The following is a 19,834-nucleotide window of genomic DNA, read 5'->3' as shown; positions in this document are numbered from 1 at the left end:
CTCAAACCCAATTTGCAGGAGAGGAAACTGAGGCTCAGAGATGCTGGCGGGCACCGTGGCAGGGCGGGCCTCCCTGGCAAACACCTCCCTGCGGGCAGGAGGCATGGCGGAGGGGCTGGATCGGACCACACCGAGCACCGTGCACGGGCATCGGGCCCAGCGCCAGGCTGATTTGCCAGCCTGACTAGGAGGGTGATGTTTTATGCATGGCGCCTAATTTTGCCCCGGCAGCCTCTGGCTATATTTAACACCATTAATCATCATTGTTGGATCCCAGGGGACGGATCCCTGATTAGTGTCAGAAACGTGGCACCCGCCTGCCCACACCCCGTTCCCAGCAACCCGGTCCTGGCTTGCCTTCTGCCCATCTCTGCCATCCGCGGAGGTAGTGACTCGGGGGGGCCCCGGCTGGAGGGAGGGGTGTCTTGGCAGCTCCTTAGGCCATCTGCACCCCCATATCTGGGCTGAACCCCAACCTGGCATCCCAGTGGCCTCCCCTCAGCACCTTTGTCCTGTATTCTCGGCATCAGACCTCCCCTCCCCCGCCACCATGTGGCTGCATTGGAGATCAAAGGGGGAGGGGGGGTGAGTCCAGTCCTTGGCTGGAGGCCAAGGCCACCGCCCAGTCCCATGCCGGATGCCTTTTCCCTCTGTGTGACAGATGGGGACACTGAGGCTCGGAGTCCGGGTTCGCAGGCCTGTGGCTGGTCCTCTCCAATGTCGGGACAGTGTTGGCCGCGGTTCCTCCTCCAGCGCTGTGAATTGGAGATCAGAGTCTCACAGGTGTCCCGCCCCGGGCTGGCATGCAGGGCAGTGGGCACTGGCTCACTCTGGTCCCACGTGCTGGTCCCTGCCCCACTCCCTCCAGCAGCCAGGGCTCCGGGGAGGCTTAAGTAAGGAAGTAGTAAAATGTAACAGGTGTTGAACACATGTAAATGTCGCTCTATTTTTAGCTTTCTCTGCATTTACTTGGGACTGAGATTCAGCAGGGAAGATGGAGAAGGAATGGGAAGGCACAGGGAGAGGGCGGGCTGGCTCAGACAGTGGGAGAGACGATGATGGGGCCAGGAGCTCAAGGCTAGCAGGCAGGGGGCGGGGCTGGCCGGACCAGGTAGCCAGAGGAGGGCAGCCGAGCGCTGAGGGTGGGTGGACGGGGCTGGGCGGAGGGGAAGGGAGGAGGGTGCTGAGCGGAGCTAAGGGCAGCAGGGAGGAAGCAAGAACAGGAACCCGAGTGTGTGTGTGTGTGTGTGTGTGTGTGTGTGTGTGTGTGTGTGTGTGTGTGTGTGTGTGAGTGTGTGTGTGTGTGTGTGTGCGCGCGCGCGCGCGCTGCAGTCCTCCTGGGGCCCCTGACCAACATGGGAGGAGGGAGCTGCAGAGCTCCCCTGTGGTCATTCCAGACATCCATCCCCGAGGGGCCTTCCTGCCTAGTCCTTGTCTTTCCAGGCCTCCGGTGCTGCTCCACCTGGGCTGGAAGATGAGCACGGAGCCCCGGGCCAGGCTGGCCACCGGGAGCTGGGCTCCTTGACTCTGGACAGGCCAGTTGTACAGTCAGCCCTTTTCCCGTCTTCTAGTTCATTCTCAAGTTGCTTTCTTGGCACGTTTATGAGTCGTTGGTGTCTTTTCCCACGTAAATATGCCCTGGCTTCCCTCAGGCAGAGATCTGTCACTTTTATGTCCTTATAGCTCTCTTTCTCGTCCTTTAGAAAGTGGGTCTGTGGTTGTTTGTGGACTTGGTTTTAGCAGCCCTTTTCCACACTCTCCCCCTCTCTGCCCTTAACGCTAGAGTTTCACTTTTTGGAGGGAAGGGAATACCAGGGTTTGAACTCGGGGCCTCATTCTTGCACAGCTGATGCTCTACCACTTAAGCCAGGCCTCCAGTCCTGCTTTTTGCTGTTTAGTTGGAAACGGAGTCTTCTGGAATTTTCTACCCAGGCTGGCCTTGAACCTTGATCTTCTAGATCTCAACTCCCTGAGTAGCTAGGATGCCAGGTGTGAACCACTGGTGCTGGCTCTTTTTCCTTTTGTTCCCCTTTCTGTCTTCATTCTCACACCTCTGGGATCTTGCTGTAGCCCCGGAGACCTCAGATTTTGCTCTTTTTTTTTGGTAAGATCAGGCAATTGGAAGACCTTCCCTACTGCCAGACAATTTTAGCATTAGTTGACCTAATTCTCTAAAATCCCCGCTGTAATTATGACTGAAATTACATCCAAAGTTCTCCGTGGCTCTGGGGACTTAACCTGTGAACAATGTTTCCATGAGATTTCTATTCTTTAAAAAAATATATGTATCATTTTAATAATGAAGCTTTGTTTCCCATCTGAGTTTTGGGTATTTGGGTCAGTTAGAAGTGCTTGATATGTTTTTAATTGATAATCTGTATGGTGTTTCATTTTTTAAAATTGTGTTTTGTGGCTGGTTGCTGAGGTATGGAGGAAAGCTATTAATTTTTAAGCTTCAGTGTTCTGAACATGTTCAGATTTTATTGGATATTTTCCTGAGGATGATGACATTGTTTTAAATGTGAATGATGGTAATTTTCTTCTGATTATTGTGCACGTTATTTCCTCTTGTTCTGCTGTTGTGTTGGCCAGGGCTGTCTATTGTGGTACTGAAGTGACCAGATGAGGTTGTTTTTTTTTTCTCTTTTTCTCTTCTTCCCTTCTTCTTTGCCTGCCTTCCTCTCCTTCCCTCCTCCTTCCCTTCTCCTTCCCTTCCTTCTTTCTTTCCTTCCCTCCCTCCCTCTCTCTCTTCCTTCCTCCCATCCTTCCATCCATCTTTCTATCTTTCTTGGTCTATACCAGGGTTTGAAACTCAAGTTAGCTTCCTTGGCTTGCTTGCTCAGCTAGTACTCTATCCCATGAGCCATGTCTCCGGCCCAGCTATTTTTTCTTGCTGGCTATTTTGGTAATAAAGTCTCTGAATTTTTCTGCTTGTGTTGGCCTAGAACAGTGATGTCCTGCGTCTTAGGCTCCTGAGAAGCTACGAGTGCAGGTGTGAGCCACAGGCCCCTGCCTTGTGCCAGCTGTGAGAGGAGTTGGGTGAGTCTCTTCCCCAGGATGGTGTTTGCTGTAGGACTGGCTCTAGAGCATTGATCCAGTTCCAGAACATGTCTTCCGTTTGGGGTCTGAGTTTTTAAAAGTACATTCGATTTGATCAAAGGCTGTTGTCAGTCTCCTGAAAGCGCATTTACACTTCTGCGCGACATGCCCCTTCCCCTCCTCCCACCCCCAACCTTGGCTCTGAGGCCCCTTAGAGCTAGAGCATGCTGTGGCGCCCTCTGTCACCACCCCTCCCCCAACAACCGCGCAGCCGCTGCACAGAGGTTAAAGTCACAGAGCTCACCAGGCTCAACGCCAGCATTTGCTGTGCGCAGCAATTCTAAATATTTAAAACTACAAGACAAGATAACCAACTGTTTAAAACAAATGTATTATGGGACTGAGGGTAGTGGCTCACACTGGTCATCCTATCTTCCTGTTACTAGACAGAATAAGGTAAGAAGCCGGAGGTTTCTGAGACCAGGCCAGCGGAAAGTAAGCAAGAGTCCATCCTACAGAAAACTCTAAGCCAGGTGCAGTGGTTCACGCCTGTCATCCCAGCTACTGGGGAGGCTGAGGGTCGTAGTTCAAAATCAGCCCTGGTAGGGAAGTCTAGGAGACTCTCAGCTCCAGTGAACCAGAAAAAAGCCGGAAGTGGAGCTGCAGCTTGTAGCGGTAGAGTGTTAGCTCTAAGTGAGAAAGCTTAGGGAGAGCGCCCAGGCCCTGAGTTCAAGCTCAAACTTACACATGCGTGTGCGTGCATGCACGCACGCACACACACACAGACACACAGACACAGACACACAGACACACACACAGACATACACACACACAGACACACACACACAGACACACAGACACACACACACAGACACACAGACACACACACACAGACACACAGACACACACACACACAGACACACAGACACACACACACACAGACACACACACAGACACACACACAGACACACACACACAGACACACACACACACACACAGACACACACACACAGACACACACAGACACACACACACAGACACACACACACAGACACACACACACAGACACACACAGACACACACACACAGACACACACACAGACACACAGACACACAGACACACACACAGACACACAGACACACACACACAGACACACACACAGACACACACACAGACACACAGACAGACACACACACACAGACACACACACAGACACACACAGACACACACACACAGACACACACACAGACACACAGACACACACACACAGACACACACACAGACACACACACAGACAGACACACACACAGACACACACACAGACACACACACAGACACACAGACACACACACACAGACACACACACAGACACACACACAGACACACACACAGACAGACACACACACACAGACACACACACAGACACACACAGACACACACACACAGACACACACACAGACACACAGACACACACACACAGACACACACACAGACAGACACACACACACAGACACACACACAGACACACACACAGACACACACAGACACACACACACAGACACACACACAGACACACAGACACACACACACAGACACACACACAGACACACACACAGACAGACAGACACACACAGACACACACACACACAGACACACACACACAGACACACACACAGACACACACACACACAGACACACACACAAACAGACACACACACACAGACACACACAGACAGACACACACAGACAGACACACACACACGAATATCTTTTTTTTTTTGTCAGTCATGGGGTTTGAACACTGGGCTTGAGCATTGTCCCTCAGCTCTTCAGCTTAAGGCGAGTACTCTACTACTTGAGCTACAGCACCACTTCCGGTTTTCTGGTAGTTTATTGGAGATAAGAGTCTAACGGATTTTCCTGCCCGGGCTGACTTTGAACCTCGATCCTCAGATCTCAGCCTCCTGAGTAGCTAGGATTACAGGTGTGAGTCCCTGGCGCCTGGTACAAGAATATCCTGTCTATACAGGATTCACACCTGCAGTCCCATCTCCTCTACAGGTAGAGGTAGGAGGTCTGTGGCCTGAGGCTAGCCCTGACAAGCACAAGACTCTGTCGACGTTACTGAAAGCATGTTGTGCTCCTGTTGAGAGCCTCAGCACAAAACTCATCCTCTAGGCCTGTGTGACATGGTCGTGGGGTTAGCCTTTGCCCTCTGACATTTAGGCTTGCCCCTGCCAACTCGTTGACCAGCGTTGGCATGTAGGTCTGGTGGCTGCCCCTCCCCCAATGCCACTGCCCCTGCTCGTGTGGGAAGGGCTAACTTTGTCTCTTCTCTTACCGAAGAGCTGTTCGCCCCTGTGGTGCTGAGCTGTGCCCAACCCACCAGGGTGGTGGTGTAGCCAGCATTCACACCCAGACTCTGTGCCGGTCTGTGTTGTGGGAGCTATGTCCCAGGGCCCAGGATCAATTCAGGAGTAGGCACTGGCTCAGGGAGCACCATGCTGGTACCGAATGCCATATCCTGAAACTGGGTGTGTACTGTGTGTGAATGTGTATATACATATGTGTGTGTGTGTGCATGTGCATGCCAGTATGGGTGCACAAGCATGTATATGTGTATATGTGCATGAATCGTGTGTGCATGCACATGCATTTGTGTATGTACATCAGTGTGCATCACGTAGAAGGTCGTAGGTCTATTCCTACCTCAGGGACTTTGCATCTCCCAGCTTCCTGTGAACAGCTCAGGGAGGGCTTGCTTTCCCTCCCTTCCTCTAATCTGGGGACCAGGGTTCAAGGTCCCGATTTACCAAGTGTGCTTTTGACATTGTTGAATGCACTCTGGCCGTCAGGGGCAGCAATAACCACCTGCCTTCCTCCTCCTCCTTCTCCTCTTCACTCAAGGCAGCTAGGATCTTATTAGCCCTGTTTACATGGCCAGGATGTCGAGCGATTAATTTTTAATGGCTTGGTTTATTGCATGTTTGAACGGTTTATTGAGTAATTCCCACATTTAAGTGATTAATTCCCCTGAGTTCAGAACGACTGGTTAGTTTTACATTAATCAGGGTTTCTGAATGCCAGAGGATGATCAATCAATCTCGCCTGCCAGGGAGCGTAATGTTAAAATACCTTGAGGTACAATGAGGTTAAGAAAAGGAGTAATTAAAGTCCTGTTTTTCCCCCTCATGCAAATTTGATGTCTTCCCTCTCTGCCTTCTTCCACTTTTCACTCCCCGCTTCCTTCCCCAGCGAGGTTGCTTTTCATAGACTTAAGTCCACTCCAGCCCTTGACAACCTGAGTTCTTCGTCCTGACTCCCAGTGGGGGTCTGTTTGGCCCCCAGTGCAGGGGTGTGGTGGAGCCCAGGAGTGCTGTGTGTGTGTGTGGGGGGGGCTCATTCTGACTTCCCATATTGGCTTCTCATCGTCAAGGAAATGGGTCATGTCCTTTCTTGGGGGTGAAATGTCTGGTGGCCCCGTGGCTGGGCACAGGTGAGCCAGGACAGTGCATTTGGGGTGGGCTCTGCCTTTGAAAGCTACACAGCCCCATGCTCAGCCAAGCCTCCCAGCCAGAGATGCTTCTGGTCTGTAGGCGTCTCTGTCACCACAGGCCCAGGGGCCACAAACACAGTGCAGGTGCGTGTTCTCATCACCCTGGGGTCAGCCGCACAGGAGGAAATGTGGTGGAGTCTCCCGCGGCTCAAGTCCAGGTTGTTGTTGTTGTTGGAAGGATTTCTTTGGCTTTGTCCCCTTCCTCGCTCCATCCGTGTGGCCCTGTCTGCGTCTCTGTCCTGACTCTTCTTCCACAGTTAAAGACCCTGTGATGACGTGGGCCTCACCAGAGCCTTCAGCCCCTCAGGGCGGGGCTACGGAGGACTCTCATTCTACCTGCAGCCATGTGGCTGGCAGTCCATGCAGGAGAGATCGCCCATGTGGAGGTTGTCTGGGGTTAGAAGCATTGCGGAGGAAGGCTCACTGTGAATCTGGAGGGCTCCATGGTGGTGGCAGGGCTCTCAGTGAGAGAAAGGTGGAAAAGAGACACTCACAGGAGCAGATACTCCAGCATGGCCCTGGCTGCAGGTACCAGGCGCCACCTGGCACCCCAAGCTGATCTCGGACTCCATCTTGCGGTGGGAATTTCTGAGCGGAAGAATGACCAGCAATCTTGAGTAGCAGTAGATGGTTTTCAGTCTCCGGCGGTGAGCCCTGGAGGCGTTCCGGCTGCCAGCGAATCGATGTGTATTGAAGAATATATTCATTCAACACAAGCTAATGTAACCAAAAAAATATGCTGAGGAGGTGCTGGAAATCTGGAAGTGAATTCCTCTCTTGTGACAGTGCCTGGGGGGGAGGGAGGCGGAGGGCAGCCAGGAAACATACAGAGGGCTGTTGTAAGAGCCGTGGAGCCGTGGCACTGGCGTGGCACCGTCAAGGAAGGGTATGATAAGAGGTGATGCTTCACTCAGCATGATGAGACTCCGCCAGGCAAGTGTTCTAGCCAGTGCCGGGGCTGGAAGGGACAGGGGTGCCCTGCATATTAATAAATGAACAGTGCCTCACCTGGACAGAGCAAGTGTCAACATCTAGGCATCAAGTGCCAGCGCACCTGATTCTGTGAAGCAAACACTACTGAGCTTAAAAACCAAGCATACCCCCAGCACAGGGGTAAGAGTAGACTTCAATACCCCACTCTTCAGTGGGGTCCCAGAGAAGACACTGGGACCTCAGCTCCCAGTGGCCACATGGACCTGACAAGCATCTGCAGAATGCTCCATCCAGAAGCTGCAAAGCATGCGTTCTTCTCAGTAGCCCGGGGAGTGCTCTTAAAATAGATCGTATTCTAGGTCATCAAGCAAGTCCCAGGAAACATAAGAAAATTGAAATAGTCCCCCTCCCGCCCCACCACCCCAACCCCATATTCTATCAAAGCACAACAGAATAAAACTAGAGCTCAGCTGAAAAGGAAACGGAAGAGCATGGTCGAGCACGCAGATATGGAACAACGCATTGTCAAATAATGAGTGGGTCATTGAAGAAAGAAGAGCAGAACTTCAGAAGCTCCTACAAACCAGATACAGCAAAGACAAAAGTTTATAGTGATGAGTGTCTGCATTAAAAGAGAGAGACAGGAAGAGATGAAAGAGAGAGAGAGAGAGAGAGAGAGAGAGAGAGAGAGACTGAGAGAGACTGAGAGAGACTGAGAGAGACTGAGAGAGACTGAGAGAGACTGAGAGAGACTGAGAGAGAGGGGGGAGAGAGAGAGAGAGAGAGAGAGAGAGAGAGGAGAGACTTAAATATACTAACGATGTACCTCAAGCTCTTAGAAAAGCAAGAAGTAGCCCAACCCAGAACTGGCTGATTGAAAGAAATAATAAAGATATGGACAGAAGTCAGTGACATAGAAACAAAACCAAATGTCTATGGAAGAAACTCATGGCACCAAAAATTGGTTCTTTGAAAATCCAAGCAGGATTAGTTGATCTTTGCATGTTGTTTTTCTTGAAAATAACATGTTTTCTGCTGCTGTCCGATGGAGCACTTCATGATGCTCAGCGAGGAGATTAGCAAAGGTGGGAAATTTCTGAGCAGTCATCTTGGCATCTTGGTGTTCTGTTGGCTGCTGAGAACAGAGCTGGAATCTCCGAATTTAAGTCTGGATTTTTCTGCTTCTTGGTGCCCTTTAAATGTTTGTTTTCTGTGTTTTGAATATCTGTAAGCTGAGGCATTTATGTTTAGGATCATGTTCTTGATGAAGTGGCCCTTTAATTATTATGTAGTATGCTTTATTACTGTGGTGATTCTTTTTTTCCCCTTTGGTCAGTCCTGGGGCTTGAACTCAGGGCCCCAGGTGCTGTTCCTGAGCCTCTTTGTGCTCAAGGATAGCACTCTACCATTTGAGCCACAGCATCACTTCCAGCTTTTTTTTTTTTTTTTGAGTAGTTTATTAGAAATAAGAATCTCACAGGGACTTTATTGCTGGGTTGGCTTCGAACTGCAATCCTCAGATCTCAGCTTCTTGATTTGCTGGGATTACAGGCGTGAGCCAGCAGTGCCTGGCTGTACCCTATCCCCTTAACTAACGTCTATGATTTTCTATAATGTGGGTTTCTTCTAGACAGCTGGTAGTTGGGTCTCTTACGTTGCCATTATAAATCTGTCATTCCTTGTCATTCCACTGGAGCACTTGGGACACTGAGTTATTAGCATTGCTGTGGCTGATTCTATAGGCTCTCATTTTTGTCTTCTTGCTTCCATAACAATTTTTTGTTTCCACGTTCTATCTTTCATACCGTAGTTCAGAGTATTTCAAGAATGGTTGATATTTCCTTTAAATTTGTCTTTAAAAATGTGTTTATTATCTTTAAGTAGGGACACAACACAGTTACCATTCAACACATCAGTTTATAAGTACAACGCATTCTGATCAACATCAGCTTTCCCGTCTTTCTCCCTCATCCCCCCCAAACCATCCTCTCTCCTCAGTTTTCTTAGTTTCATAGGATATGCATCGGGTTTTATGACGATCTCCTCTCCTACTTCCTCTCTTCATTCATCTCTCCCCCTTTCCTTGACCCCCACTCAGTACTTTCCAAATGCCAATTTCCTAGTATTCATTCTGTTGGACTGTGAGTTCATTTTCCTAAAGAATGATGCTGTTTGAATTCTTCCCTGCAAATACATGCTTCAGTTAATAGGTTTGTAAACACTTGCCTACAACCCCCATATCACTTCACCTGTACATTTATAAATCAATTCTAGCCTTCATATAGGAGAAAGCATGAATCCTTTGTCTCTCGGTGCCTGACTTACATCACTTCTCATAATTTTCTTTGCAAATGATGTAATATTCTTTCTAATGGGCGAGTAAAATCCCATTACATATATGTGTGTGTACATATATATGTACATAATGTATAATATATAATTTATAAATATATATTAATTTTTTCTTGATAGATTTGTCTTTGAGGGCTCCATCTGGGCTGTTTCCATACCTTGGCCATGGTGAATAGTGCAGGCATGAATGTGGTTATGCAGGTGCCTTTACTCTTTCCTGATTGATCATCTTTTACACACATGCCCTAGACGGGTATTCTGGCACCATCGGGTCACTCTCTGTTTGGTTGTGTGAGGTGTTACTTCCTGTTGGCATGTTGTATCTCTGCTGGTTGCTCTTCTGTGTGTGCTGTGCACACCTGTCTCTAGTGAACGATCTGGAGTTAAGATGTCCGCCCTCAGCGGCACTTAGATGCTTTGGACCCACACAGCTCCCTTTGCATAGCTTTCCAGAGAAATACATCAGCAATTCCTGAAATTTTTAACTCTCATTGGCCATGCATATTTTAGAGGTGAAAAATAACTTGACATGATTTCTCAAAGAAGGAAAGGAGAGAAGGAGGGAGGGAAAAGAGGGAGGGGAGGGAATGAAGAAGGAAGGGAAGGAGAAAAGGTAGAAGGAAAGGAATGCACACTGTGTGGGGCCATGTCCTCTCATTTTAAGCCCCCCCCATTGCAGTTCTGCTTTCTGGTCTGGGGGGCAGGGGAGGGGGTCTCTCAACCTGCTGCTTTGCTTGAGTCAGACTCTCCTGGCTTTTGCCCCCTTGGGTAAGATGGCCAGCGACTTCCATGTGGCTCAATCTGATGCATATTTCTCTCTTGCCCTGTGTAAGTCCTCCATCCTGAGGGATGCCCACCCCATACCCCAAGGTCCCCTCCTGTCTCCCTGGCCCACCCAGCCCCCTGCACTGGTCTGAAGGGAGGGCTGGCCACCTCAGGAAGCACGCAACACATGTGTTCTGCACTGGTCTGAAGGGAGGGCTGGCCCACCTCAGGAAGCACGCAGCACATGTGTTCAATCCACCTGCGATCCCTGCACGCTCCTCTTCCCTCCAGACCTGTAGCTCCATTGCCCTGTGACTCCAGGTTCTTCAGCTGGTTCAAGTATCTGCCTTTCCTCACACCGCCTAGCTAGCAGCCCTCCCAAACATACCCTGTCTGGATGCACTCCCCCATCCTGCCCGCCCTGAACTGTCCCTCCCCATCCTCCTAGGGTCCCTATGGGGGTGCCCCAGTCTTCCAGCTTTGCGGGGGAGGGGGTTGGGGAGAGAGGGAGGGTGGCTAAAACTTGTTGGGAGGGAAAATACTTCCATTATTCTTCTGATGTCACATAATAAAAGGCTCAGCCTTTTATTTTTTTATTCATTAGTGTCAATTAGTTGTATGTTAATTATATGTGCACTAAGCACCTGATCAGCCTCGCTCCCACCCTTGCCCTCCCCCACCCCAGCTGGCCCACACCACTCCACAGCTCTGTTGTTCCATTTTCATTCCTATACATAAAACATTTGCCCGGCCACCCCCGGGGCTCTGCCCGGGGCAACAGAACCTCCTAGAACATGATCAAAGTCTCATCACAATGCCAGGGGTGTGCTAGTCTCTTAGGAAGTACAGGAAGAATGAGGTGGCCCTGGTTCGGCCCCTTGCACACCGTGGCACGTCTAATGGGCAGTACTCACTACGACACAAGTGCCACGGGTCCCTCAGGGAGCCATGAGTGACACACACACTCTGTGCCCACCACGGACACAGGGTTTGCAGCGCGTGTTTTGGAGGGTGCAGTTAGAGTGGGAGGTCTGGGACCCACAGATATGGGGGTTCATTTGTGTATCTGCACTCTGCTCCTTGCAGCTGTCATCACCCCCTTTCCTTCATCTCCTCCTGTCCTCCTCATCTTCCTCTTCCCCTCAGCTCAAGCGGCCCCCACTACAGACAGACCTGCCAGGCCCCCGCTCAGCCCCCCCCATTGGTGCCCACCTGTGGGGACAATACTCAGACCACCAGCCCCTGCCCCTCCCTCACTACATTGGCCTTTGGGCTGCTCTTAGAACTCATCTGGCCCTTTCTTCCCCGGGGCCTTTGCACCTGCTGTCCTTTGGTTGTTCTTGGTGGACACAGATCATATTCTCTCACCTCCTCCACACACATATCTCCTGAGAGGCCTTTGGTGATGATTCTTTTTTTTTTTTTTTTTTTGGGTCCGGTCGTGGGGCCTGAACTCTGGGCCTGGGCACTGTCCCTCAGCTCTTCAGCTCAAGGCTAGTGCTCTACCACTTGAGCCACAGCGCCACTTCCGGCTTTTTTCTTTTTGCGTATGTGGCGCTGAGGAATCGAACCCAGGGTCTCAGGCATGCAAGGCAAGCGCTCTACCACTGAGCCACCTTCCCAGCCCCCTTTGGTGATGATTCTATTTCCGCACACTACACTGTGGGCTCTTGAATTCCTCGTTCTGGGCTTTCCTGGTCTCCACTGCACATGGTGTTTGAGTTGGTACCCGCAGATTCTGTCTTAGGACAATGCAGACTCCCTCAGGGGAGAGACGTTGACAGTGTCAGGCCTGGGCACACAGTAGGTGCTCTGTAGGGACCCTGCTTCTGGAACCCTCCTGCCTCCTGTGCCCATCTGAGCTCAGGGAGAGCTACACCCTGCCTCCCTGCTCCGAGCTCCAAGCAGGGTGGGGGAGGCCATCAGCCTGGGGTCGTCTTGATTGACACCTGTGGAGGGAGATGGCCCCGCCCCCCAGTTGCCAGTCATGGGGTGGGCAGGGAGGGGCCCAGCGGTTCCCGGAATGCCTGTCATCCTGGGCGCTCTGTCATCCTCAATGATTCAGCCTGAGGACCCCACCGCCGCGTGGGCAGGCGAGGCTGACCCGCCTGTCCTCTCCTCCTGGCTCTGCGGCGTCGGATGTCAGAGCTCATTAGAGGCCCGGAAGCGCCATCTCTGCTCTCAGGGTGGTGACAGCGGAGAGGCACCAGCCAGGGCCTGACAGCGGCTGTCATCCTCCACAGTGACAGGCAGCGGCTGCCGGGGACGGGAGCCCAGCAGAGCGCCGGTGGATGCAGCCCAGAGTGCGGCCTTGGCGGCCATGCCCAGGCTGTGGCCATCTTCCCCCTGTCCCTGAACCCCCCTACCCCCCACCGCTCCATCATCTGAGGGCACCCAGTGCGTTCCAGCAGTACCCCGTAAGTGATTTCTGCTTAGAGCAAAGTTCTCCTGAAAGAGCTCATCCTGTGGGCGTTTGGACGAGTGCCTGCCATGTGTCCCTCTGCACAGCAGGGCGGCACAGCCCCTCCCGCCCTCCAGGCCGGCGTGGCCCTTCCATCAGGCCCTCGCCATCTCTGGCTGCTGGTGGCTACTGACCCACTCTCTGTCCTCCTGGTTTTATCTCTTCCAGAAGAGTCAGCAAGGGGGAATCATGCAGCTGAGTGTCTCGGTCAGCTCAATACATTTGAGATTCATTAGTTCACACTCCAGTGTCGGTCAGAAGTTGGTGCCTTTTTTATTTTAAAATGTTTTGCTGGTCCTAGGGCTTGAACTCAGGGCCTGGGCGCTTTACCATGTGAGCCACAGCACCACTTCTGGCTTTTTTCTGAGTAGTTTATTGGAGATAGAGGCCCAAGGCCTGTCCTGCTTGGGCTGCCTTCAAACCACAATCCTCAAATCTCAGCCTCCTGAGTAGCTAGGATTACAGGCGTGAGTCATCGGTGACTGGCGAGTTTGTGCCTTTTAACTGCATAGTAATATTCCATCCAGTGAAAGCTAGTTTGTTTCTTACTAGATGAAGGTTGTTTGGGTTTGTTTCTCACTTGGGGCAATTATGAATAAATGACCACACACCTGGTGCATGTAGGCTCTTGTGTGAACCTAGTTTGCATTTCTCTGGGTCAATATTGGGTAGTTTTCTGTGGGACTGCTGTCCATTCATCTGTCTTCTTTGCTGAACTAAGTATTTCCAATCTTCACCCTCATTTAAAAAAATCAGTCCGCTGCTCTTATTTTTGGGTTTTGGAAAGTTTTGTGATTTTTGGATCAAGTCCATTGATGGTACTAGAGTTTGAATTCAAGGCCTTGGGGTGGCTAGTCAGTGCTCAACCCATTGAGTTATGACTCTTCCCGGCTCTGCTGGATTATGTTCTTTATCTGATATAGGATTTGTAAATGTTTCATCTCTGCCAATGAACAGATCTGTCTTCACAGTGTCTTACCAAAAAAAAAAAAAAAAAAAAAAGCTGGTTTTTGACAAGGTGCAATTTGCCAGTTACCTCTTTTGGGTCTAATTTATTTTGGGTTCTTTTTGGTTTGTTATTAGAACTTGAACTCAGGGCCTCATGTTCACTCAGCTTTCTTACTCATGGCTGGTGCTCTATCCCTTGAGCCATGTCTCCAGCCTGGCTTTTTACAGGCTAATTGGAGATGAAATCCTGAAGACTTTTCTGTCCAGGCTGGCTTTGAACAGTGATTCTCTGGATCTCAGCCTCCTGAATAGTTAAGATTCACAGGTGTGAGTCACAGCAGCAGGCTTGAGTTTATCGTTATTTTTCCTGTTAGGGATGATGAATGCAGCTAGGGTTTTGGAGTTTGGCATATGGATGGATATCTTTGTTCTTGTCCAAGATCAGCCACCTTTCTCCATGGCCCTCTGCTTCCTGGTGCCACACTGCTGGCGCTGGCATTACTGCCCATTGGGAGGTGGGAGGGCACCTGCCTGACTTGTGGGCGGCTTCTGGCCCCTCCCTGGGTGAGGAACACACCCTGGCTGGGGGAGGGGCCACATCTCAGGCAGGGCCTGGCTTTCCTCCATCAGCCTCCTCACTAGGAGAATGTCCCTGCTGGAGGGCGGTGACACACCCTGCAGTGGCACCTGTGGCTTTGGCCTTCTTGTCAGAGAAGCTGGTGCAGTGGCTGGCCAGGGCAGGCTCCTGGGGGTGTGTTTTGTCTCCCGTGAGCTCAAATATGTGAGCCCACGTCTGCCATGCATTTCCTGAGTGAGAGCTTCCTGCTGGGTCTGTCCATAGTGATCTGATGCTGGCCACCGGTGGCTCATGCCTGTAATCCTAACTTCTCAGGAGGCTGAGATCTGAGGATCTGGGTTTGAAGCCAGCCAGGGCAGGAAAGTCCCTGAGACTCTTATCTCTAAGTAGCCACCAGAAAACCAGAAGAGGTGCTGGGGCTCAAAGTGGTAGTGTGCTAGCCTTCATCACAAAAGCTCAGGGACAGCATGTGGGCCCCGAGTTCAAGTCCTAGCTAGGACTGGCAAAAAGAAAAGAAAAAAGTGATCTGACAGGCTTTGCCTCCTGTCTGGAAGTGTGGGCCCGGGGGGGGGGGGGTGGTCCCGGATGGCCAAGGCCATGCTGTGGGGTTCAGGAGTGTGGGGTGGGGACCCGTGGGGTGGGAGACATCCGGGTCACCCTCTCCCTGCGCAGGTGCCCCGCTGCCCCGCGCCCCCCTCCCGCTCCGCGATGGCCAAGAGAGTCTTCATCATTGACCACGGCTCTGGCGTGGTGAAGGCGGGGCTGTCGGGCCTGAACGAGCCCCCCAGCGTCATCCCCGACATCGTGCACTATACCCCGTGCCGCGAGAACCCGGGCCCCAGCTCCGAGCGCAGGCGCGTGGGCCTGGGCTTCAGCAGCCGGTACCCCAGGTCCTGGAGCTACCCGGTGCAGCGCGGCCGCATCTGCAACTGGGAAGGCGTGGAGCACATCTGGTCCTATCTCCTGAACTCCCTGATGGACGACTTCCCCGTGCTGGTCACAGAGTCCCCGGTGAAGGAGTCCAAGGACTCGCAGAAGACTGCGGAGGTGAGGCCTGGAGGGCCCGGGGGGCGGGGCCGGGGTCAGGGGCGGGGCCAGCCCAGGGGCTGGAGAGGCCTGGTGGGGCAGGGCTGGGAGTGGGCGGGGCCTGGGGGGCTGGGGTGGGTGGGGCAGGGGCGGGGCCAGGGAGGTGGGTGGGGCAGGGGCGGGGCCCGGAGAGGCCTGGTGGGGCAGGGCTGGGAGTGGGCGGGGCCTGGGCGGGGCCAGGGAGGTGGGTGGGTGGGGCAGGGGCGGGGCCAGGAGAGGCCTGGTGGGGCAGGGCTGGGAGTGGGCGGGGCCTGGGCGGGGCTGGGTGGGTGGGGCGGGGGCGGGGCCTGGGCGATGGGTGGGACATAGGCGTGGCCAGGGGCAGGGCGGGGCCAGCGGTAGGGCGGGGCTGGCGCTGTACCTCCCATAATGTCTATTGTTTCTGCCTGACTGCACCGACCCAGGGCCCAAGGAAAGAAATGGGAGTGGGGTGGGCGTGAAGGGGAGTACAGGTTGTTGGATAATGGTAATGAAAGAAAGGCTTGGTGGAAAGTGAGGCGTTGGTTGTTCTGGAATTCCACGAATGTTGACCGATCATCTTTTGATGTCTTTTTTTTTATTGCCAGTGCTGGGGCTTGAACTGCGGGCCTGAGCTTTGTCCCTGAGCTTTTCCCATGCATGGCTGGGGCTCTCCACTTCTGGTTTATTTGGTGGTCCATTGGAGAGTAGAGTCCCACAAACGTTTCTGCCCCGGCTCACTTGAACCCCGGTCCTTAGATCTCAGGCTCTTGAGTGGCTAGGATGACGGCTGTGGGCCACTGTGCTGGCCTTGCCCCTGAGTTTTAGTTTAGAAGGTACGCCAGCTGTTCGGGGTGCTTATCGGAGGGTGACGGGGGAGAGGCCCCACTGTGCCAGGCACAGGTACGGCCTCTCTCACCTGTATATCAGGGATGCGGGCTGCAGCAGAGCTGGAGGCTCAGGGAAGGGACGCTGTAGGGATCCAGGGGGAGAAAATCAGCCTGGGCACGTTTCCAAACCCTGAATGTCAGAATTTCAGTTTTATCTTGACATTTGGAAAGTTTTTGTGGGAAAAAAAAATAGAAACTTGGCTCATCCACCAGACAGTTGAGTGTCTTCTCTTCCTTTTCCCCCCCTCCACGTTATGGGCCAGTGATGGCTTTGCCACCTCAGCTTCTTAGCAGAAGTTTCCCTGTCTCCCCTGTCCTCACGTAGCCCCGTAACCAGCCAGCCAGCTCTTCTCATCCTGTCATCATTCTGATTCACACAAGCCCCCTGAGGACAGCTTTGGCTTTTGCCTGGAATCTTCTAGAACCCCTACCCCCTCCTTACTCCCACAGTGTGGATATAAGGAGTTCACTGCCTGGCATCTTCAGGCACTGTGCCCTGAGGATGGTCCTCAAAGGCATCAGCTTGTCACTTCATTTCCAAGAGCTGAGCACACAGCCCAGTGTGTGTGTGGTGGGGGGGGGGGGGAGGGACAGGAGGGCCTGGGTTCCCTGTTGGGAAACAGTCCCGTGTTCCTTCTCCCCATTTTAGATCATGTTCGAGTCACTACAGGTGCCCCGCCTGCTGCTGGCCGACCAGCTGCAGATGTCCTTGTACTCATCGGGCCTGTTGAACGGCGTGGTGGCCGACTGTGGCTTTGGCCTCACTCGGGTGCAGTCCTTCCAGTTAGGCTACCCCCTGGCCACCAGCTGCCTCACGGTGGAGCTGGGTGGGGAGGACCTCTGTGACTATCTCTTCAAGAGTCTCTTCAAAGACAAATGCGATCGCCAAAACGTGTTCCAGCTGAGAACGGTCATAACCACGCAGAACAGCAAGTGCTACGTGCCCCATCATCTGCAAGAGGCCTTGCACTTCCACCAGGACCTGCCTGCATGTTCTGACAAGGATTTCTACAAGCTCCCGGATGGCCAGGATGTGCAGCTGACCCCTGAGCAGATCCTGTCCCCTGAGATGTTCTTCAATCCGCACAAGTTTGGCCTGCCAGGGCCCAGCCTCCCTCAGGCCATCAAGGAGGTAGTCAATGCCTGTGATTCCTCCAGCCGCGAGATGCTCCTGTCCTCTGTGATCCTCGGTGGTGGGAACACCATGTACCCCTGCTTTGTCAGGCGCCTGCTCAATGACCTGGGCTCGATCTACCCCACGTTCCGTGGGATCAGTGTCACGGGGAATCCAAACAGGTATTTCAGCGTCTGGCTGGGTGCATCCATTGTGGCCCATTTTTCCAGCTTTACGTCCCAGTGGATAACCAAAGAGGAGTATCTGGAGGGGAAAAAGCCTCGATCCAGCACCTGTGCCTCCTCCATGCCCCTCCCCAAATAACAACCAAGTGGGGTCATGGCAGTAAACTGGCCCGGGAAGTCAGAGCTCAGGGCAGATTTAGTTTCTAAGGTTTGATCTTGTGCCAAGAGAGGGATCTAACCCAAGGGAGGCCCCATGTGATGTGATGGTGTTCTGATTTTTCTAGATTGTTGTGTGCTGGGGTGGGTGTGGCCTTCTGCCACCTCCACACCTGTCCCTGAGTTTTACTCAGATCTTGGCTGAGTGGGGAAGGGAAGCCGGGTTTCCTGTAGGCTTCCCGTGGTTTTTAACTAGGGAGTTTGGGTTGGGGTGGGTGGGGGGAGAGCGGGAGTTTTTAGTCCTTGGGGCTCTTTGGGGCCCCAGAAGCTTTTCTGTGGTAGGTGATCTCGATTGGTGTGCAAATAAAGCAGTTGTTTGAAAGCAGTGTTGGATGTTGCGGTGGCTGGGTAGGGTACCTTGCCTGGGGAGGCCCAGGAAAGGGAATCTAAGAGGCAGAGGCCAGGGCAGGTCCTAGGAGGGGGAGGAGGGGGATGTGTCTGTGACTGGCGATCATCACTGAGCCAAGGGGACAATTTCTTCTGCTTCACGTTTTGCCTCTCCTTCCCAGGTGTTCTAACAAGCCTGTGTGTTATAAATTATAAATATATTCGAACACCTGCGATGTGTGGGGTACTGTGCTGAGCCATGGGGAACCCCAATACGAAAGAGATGAGACTTGTATTCCCCAAACTACAGCCCTCTATGAGGACATAGAAATAATAAGTAAACATGCTCGTGTCCCTTAGATAAAACGGTAGAGCCAGGCACCGGTACTCACAGCCTGGGTAAGAAAGTCTGTGAGATGCCTTTACCACTTGAGCCGCACCCCCACATCCTCTTTCTTTCTAGTTTGTTCTTTAGATAAAGTCTTGTGCTCTAGCCCAGGCTGACCTTGGACAATAAGCTTCCTACCTCCACCTCCTGCATAGCAGACTGGGATTACAGGCATGCATCACCATTCCTGGTCCAGAAGCATTAAAACAATTTTTTTTTTCTGTTTGTGGTTGTTTGAATCTGTGGAGGTGGAGGGTCGGCTGCCTGCCTCAGATGGTGATAAATGAAACAAATCAATGTAAAGAAGTGATGTGATCTGGGGCTGGAGGGCTGGCTTCCTGTGATGGGCTGCACTGCCCTGAAGACCTCTGGAGACCATCCATAACAGAGTCCTCTCCCTCTTCAGCCTGCTGTGAGCCGACCTCTGGAGTCAGTGAGGCTAGGCGCAAGGGACTTGTGGCCAAATCAATGAATCTTGTTTTGTTTTCCTTCTTTCTTTCTTTCTTTCTTTCTTTCTTTCTTTCTTTCTTTCTTTCTTTCTTTCTTTCTTTCTTCCTTTCCTTCCTTCCTTCCTTCCTTCCTTCCTTCCTTCCTTCCTTCCTTCCTTCCTTCCTTCCTTCCTTCCTTCTTTCTTTCTTTCTTTCTTTCTTTCTTTCTTTCTTTCTTTCTTTCTTTCTTTCTTTCTTTCTCTCCTTCCTTGCTTTCTTGTTTCCTTGCTTCCTTGCTTCCTTCCTTCCTTTCCTTTCTTTTCTCTTCCTTTTCTTTTCTTTTCTGTCAGTTGTGGAGCTTGAACTCAATGCTTGGGCACTGTCCCTGAGATTGTTTGCTTAAGGCTAGCACTCTACCACTTGAGCCACAGCACCACTTCTGGTTTTTCTGGTAGTTAATTGGAGATAAGAGTCTCATGGAGGGGCTGGGAAGGTGGCTCAGTGGTAGAGCGCTTGCCTTGCATGCTCGAGGCCCTGGGTTCGATTCCTCAGCCCCACATAAGCAAAAAGAAAAAAGCCGGAAGTGGCGCTGTGGCTCAAGTGGTAGAGT

General features: G+C 52.2%; 1 protein-coding gene across 1 annotated transcript; it reads left to right on the top strand.

Moving 5' to 3' along the window:
* Window positions 1-305: 305 nt before the first annotated feature.
* Actl8 (actin like 8) lies at window positions 306-18,004 on the top strand. Its single transcript, XM_070037034.1, has 3 exons — window positions 306-385; window positions 15,305-15,679; window positions 17,216-18,004. The coding sequence occupies exons 2-3, from the start codon at window positions 15,341-15,343 to the stop codon at window positions 18,002-18,004; spliced, it is 1,128 nt and encodes a 375-aa protein (XP_069893135.1). The 5' UTR covers window positions 306-385; window positions 15,305-15,340.
* Window positions 18,005-19,834: the final 1,830 nt, after the last annotated feature.

Source organism: Dipodomys merriami, unplaced genomic scaffold, assembly GCF_024711535.1.
Source record: "Dipodomys merriami isolate MVZ:Mamm:240054 unplaced genomic scaffold, mDipMer1.0.p SCAF_28, whole genome shotgun sequence".
Taxonomy (NCBI): Eukaryota; Metazoa; Chordata; class Mammalia; order Rodentia; family Heteromyidae; genus Dipodomys; species Dipodomys merriami.
The sequence above is the reverse complement of the archived record's forward strand: the minus strand, read 5'-3'. Positions and strand labels throughout refer to the sequence as shown.

Excerpts from the sequence above, each read along its gene's own strand:
- Actl8 (XM_070037034.1), top strand. The coding sequence starts at position 15,341 with ATGGCCAAGAGAGTCTTCATCATTGACCACGGCTCTGGCGTGGTGAAG. Across the intron at positions 15,680-17,215 it reads ACTCGCAGAAGACTGCGGAG|ATCATGTTCGAGTCACTACA; the intron begins GTGAGGCCTGGA and ends TCCCCATTTTAG.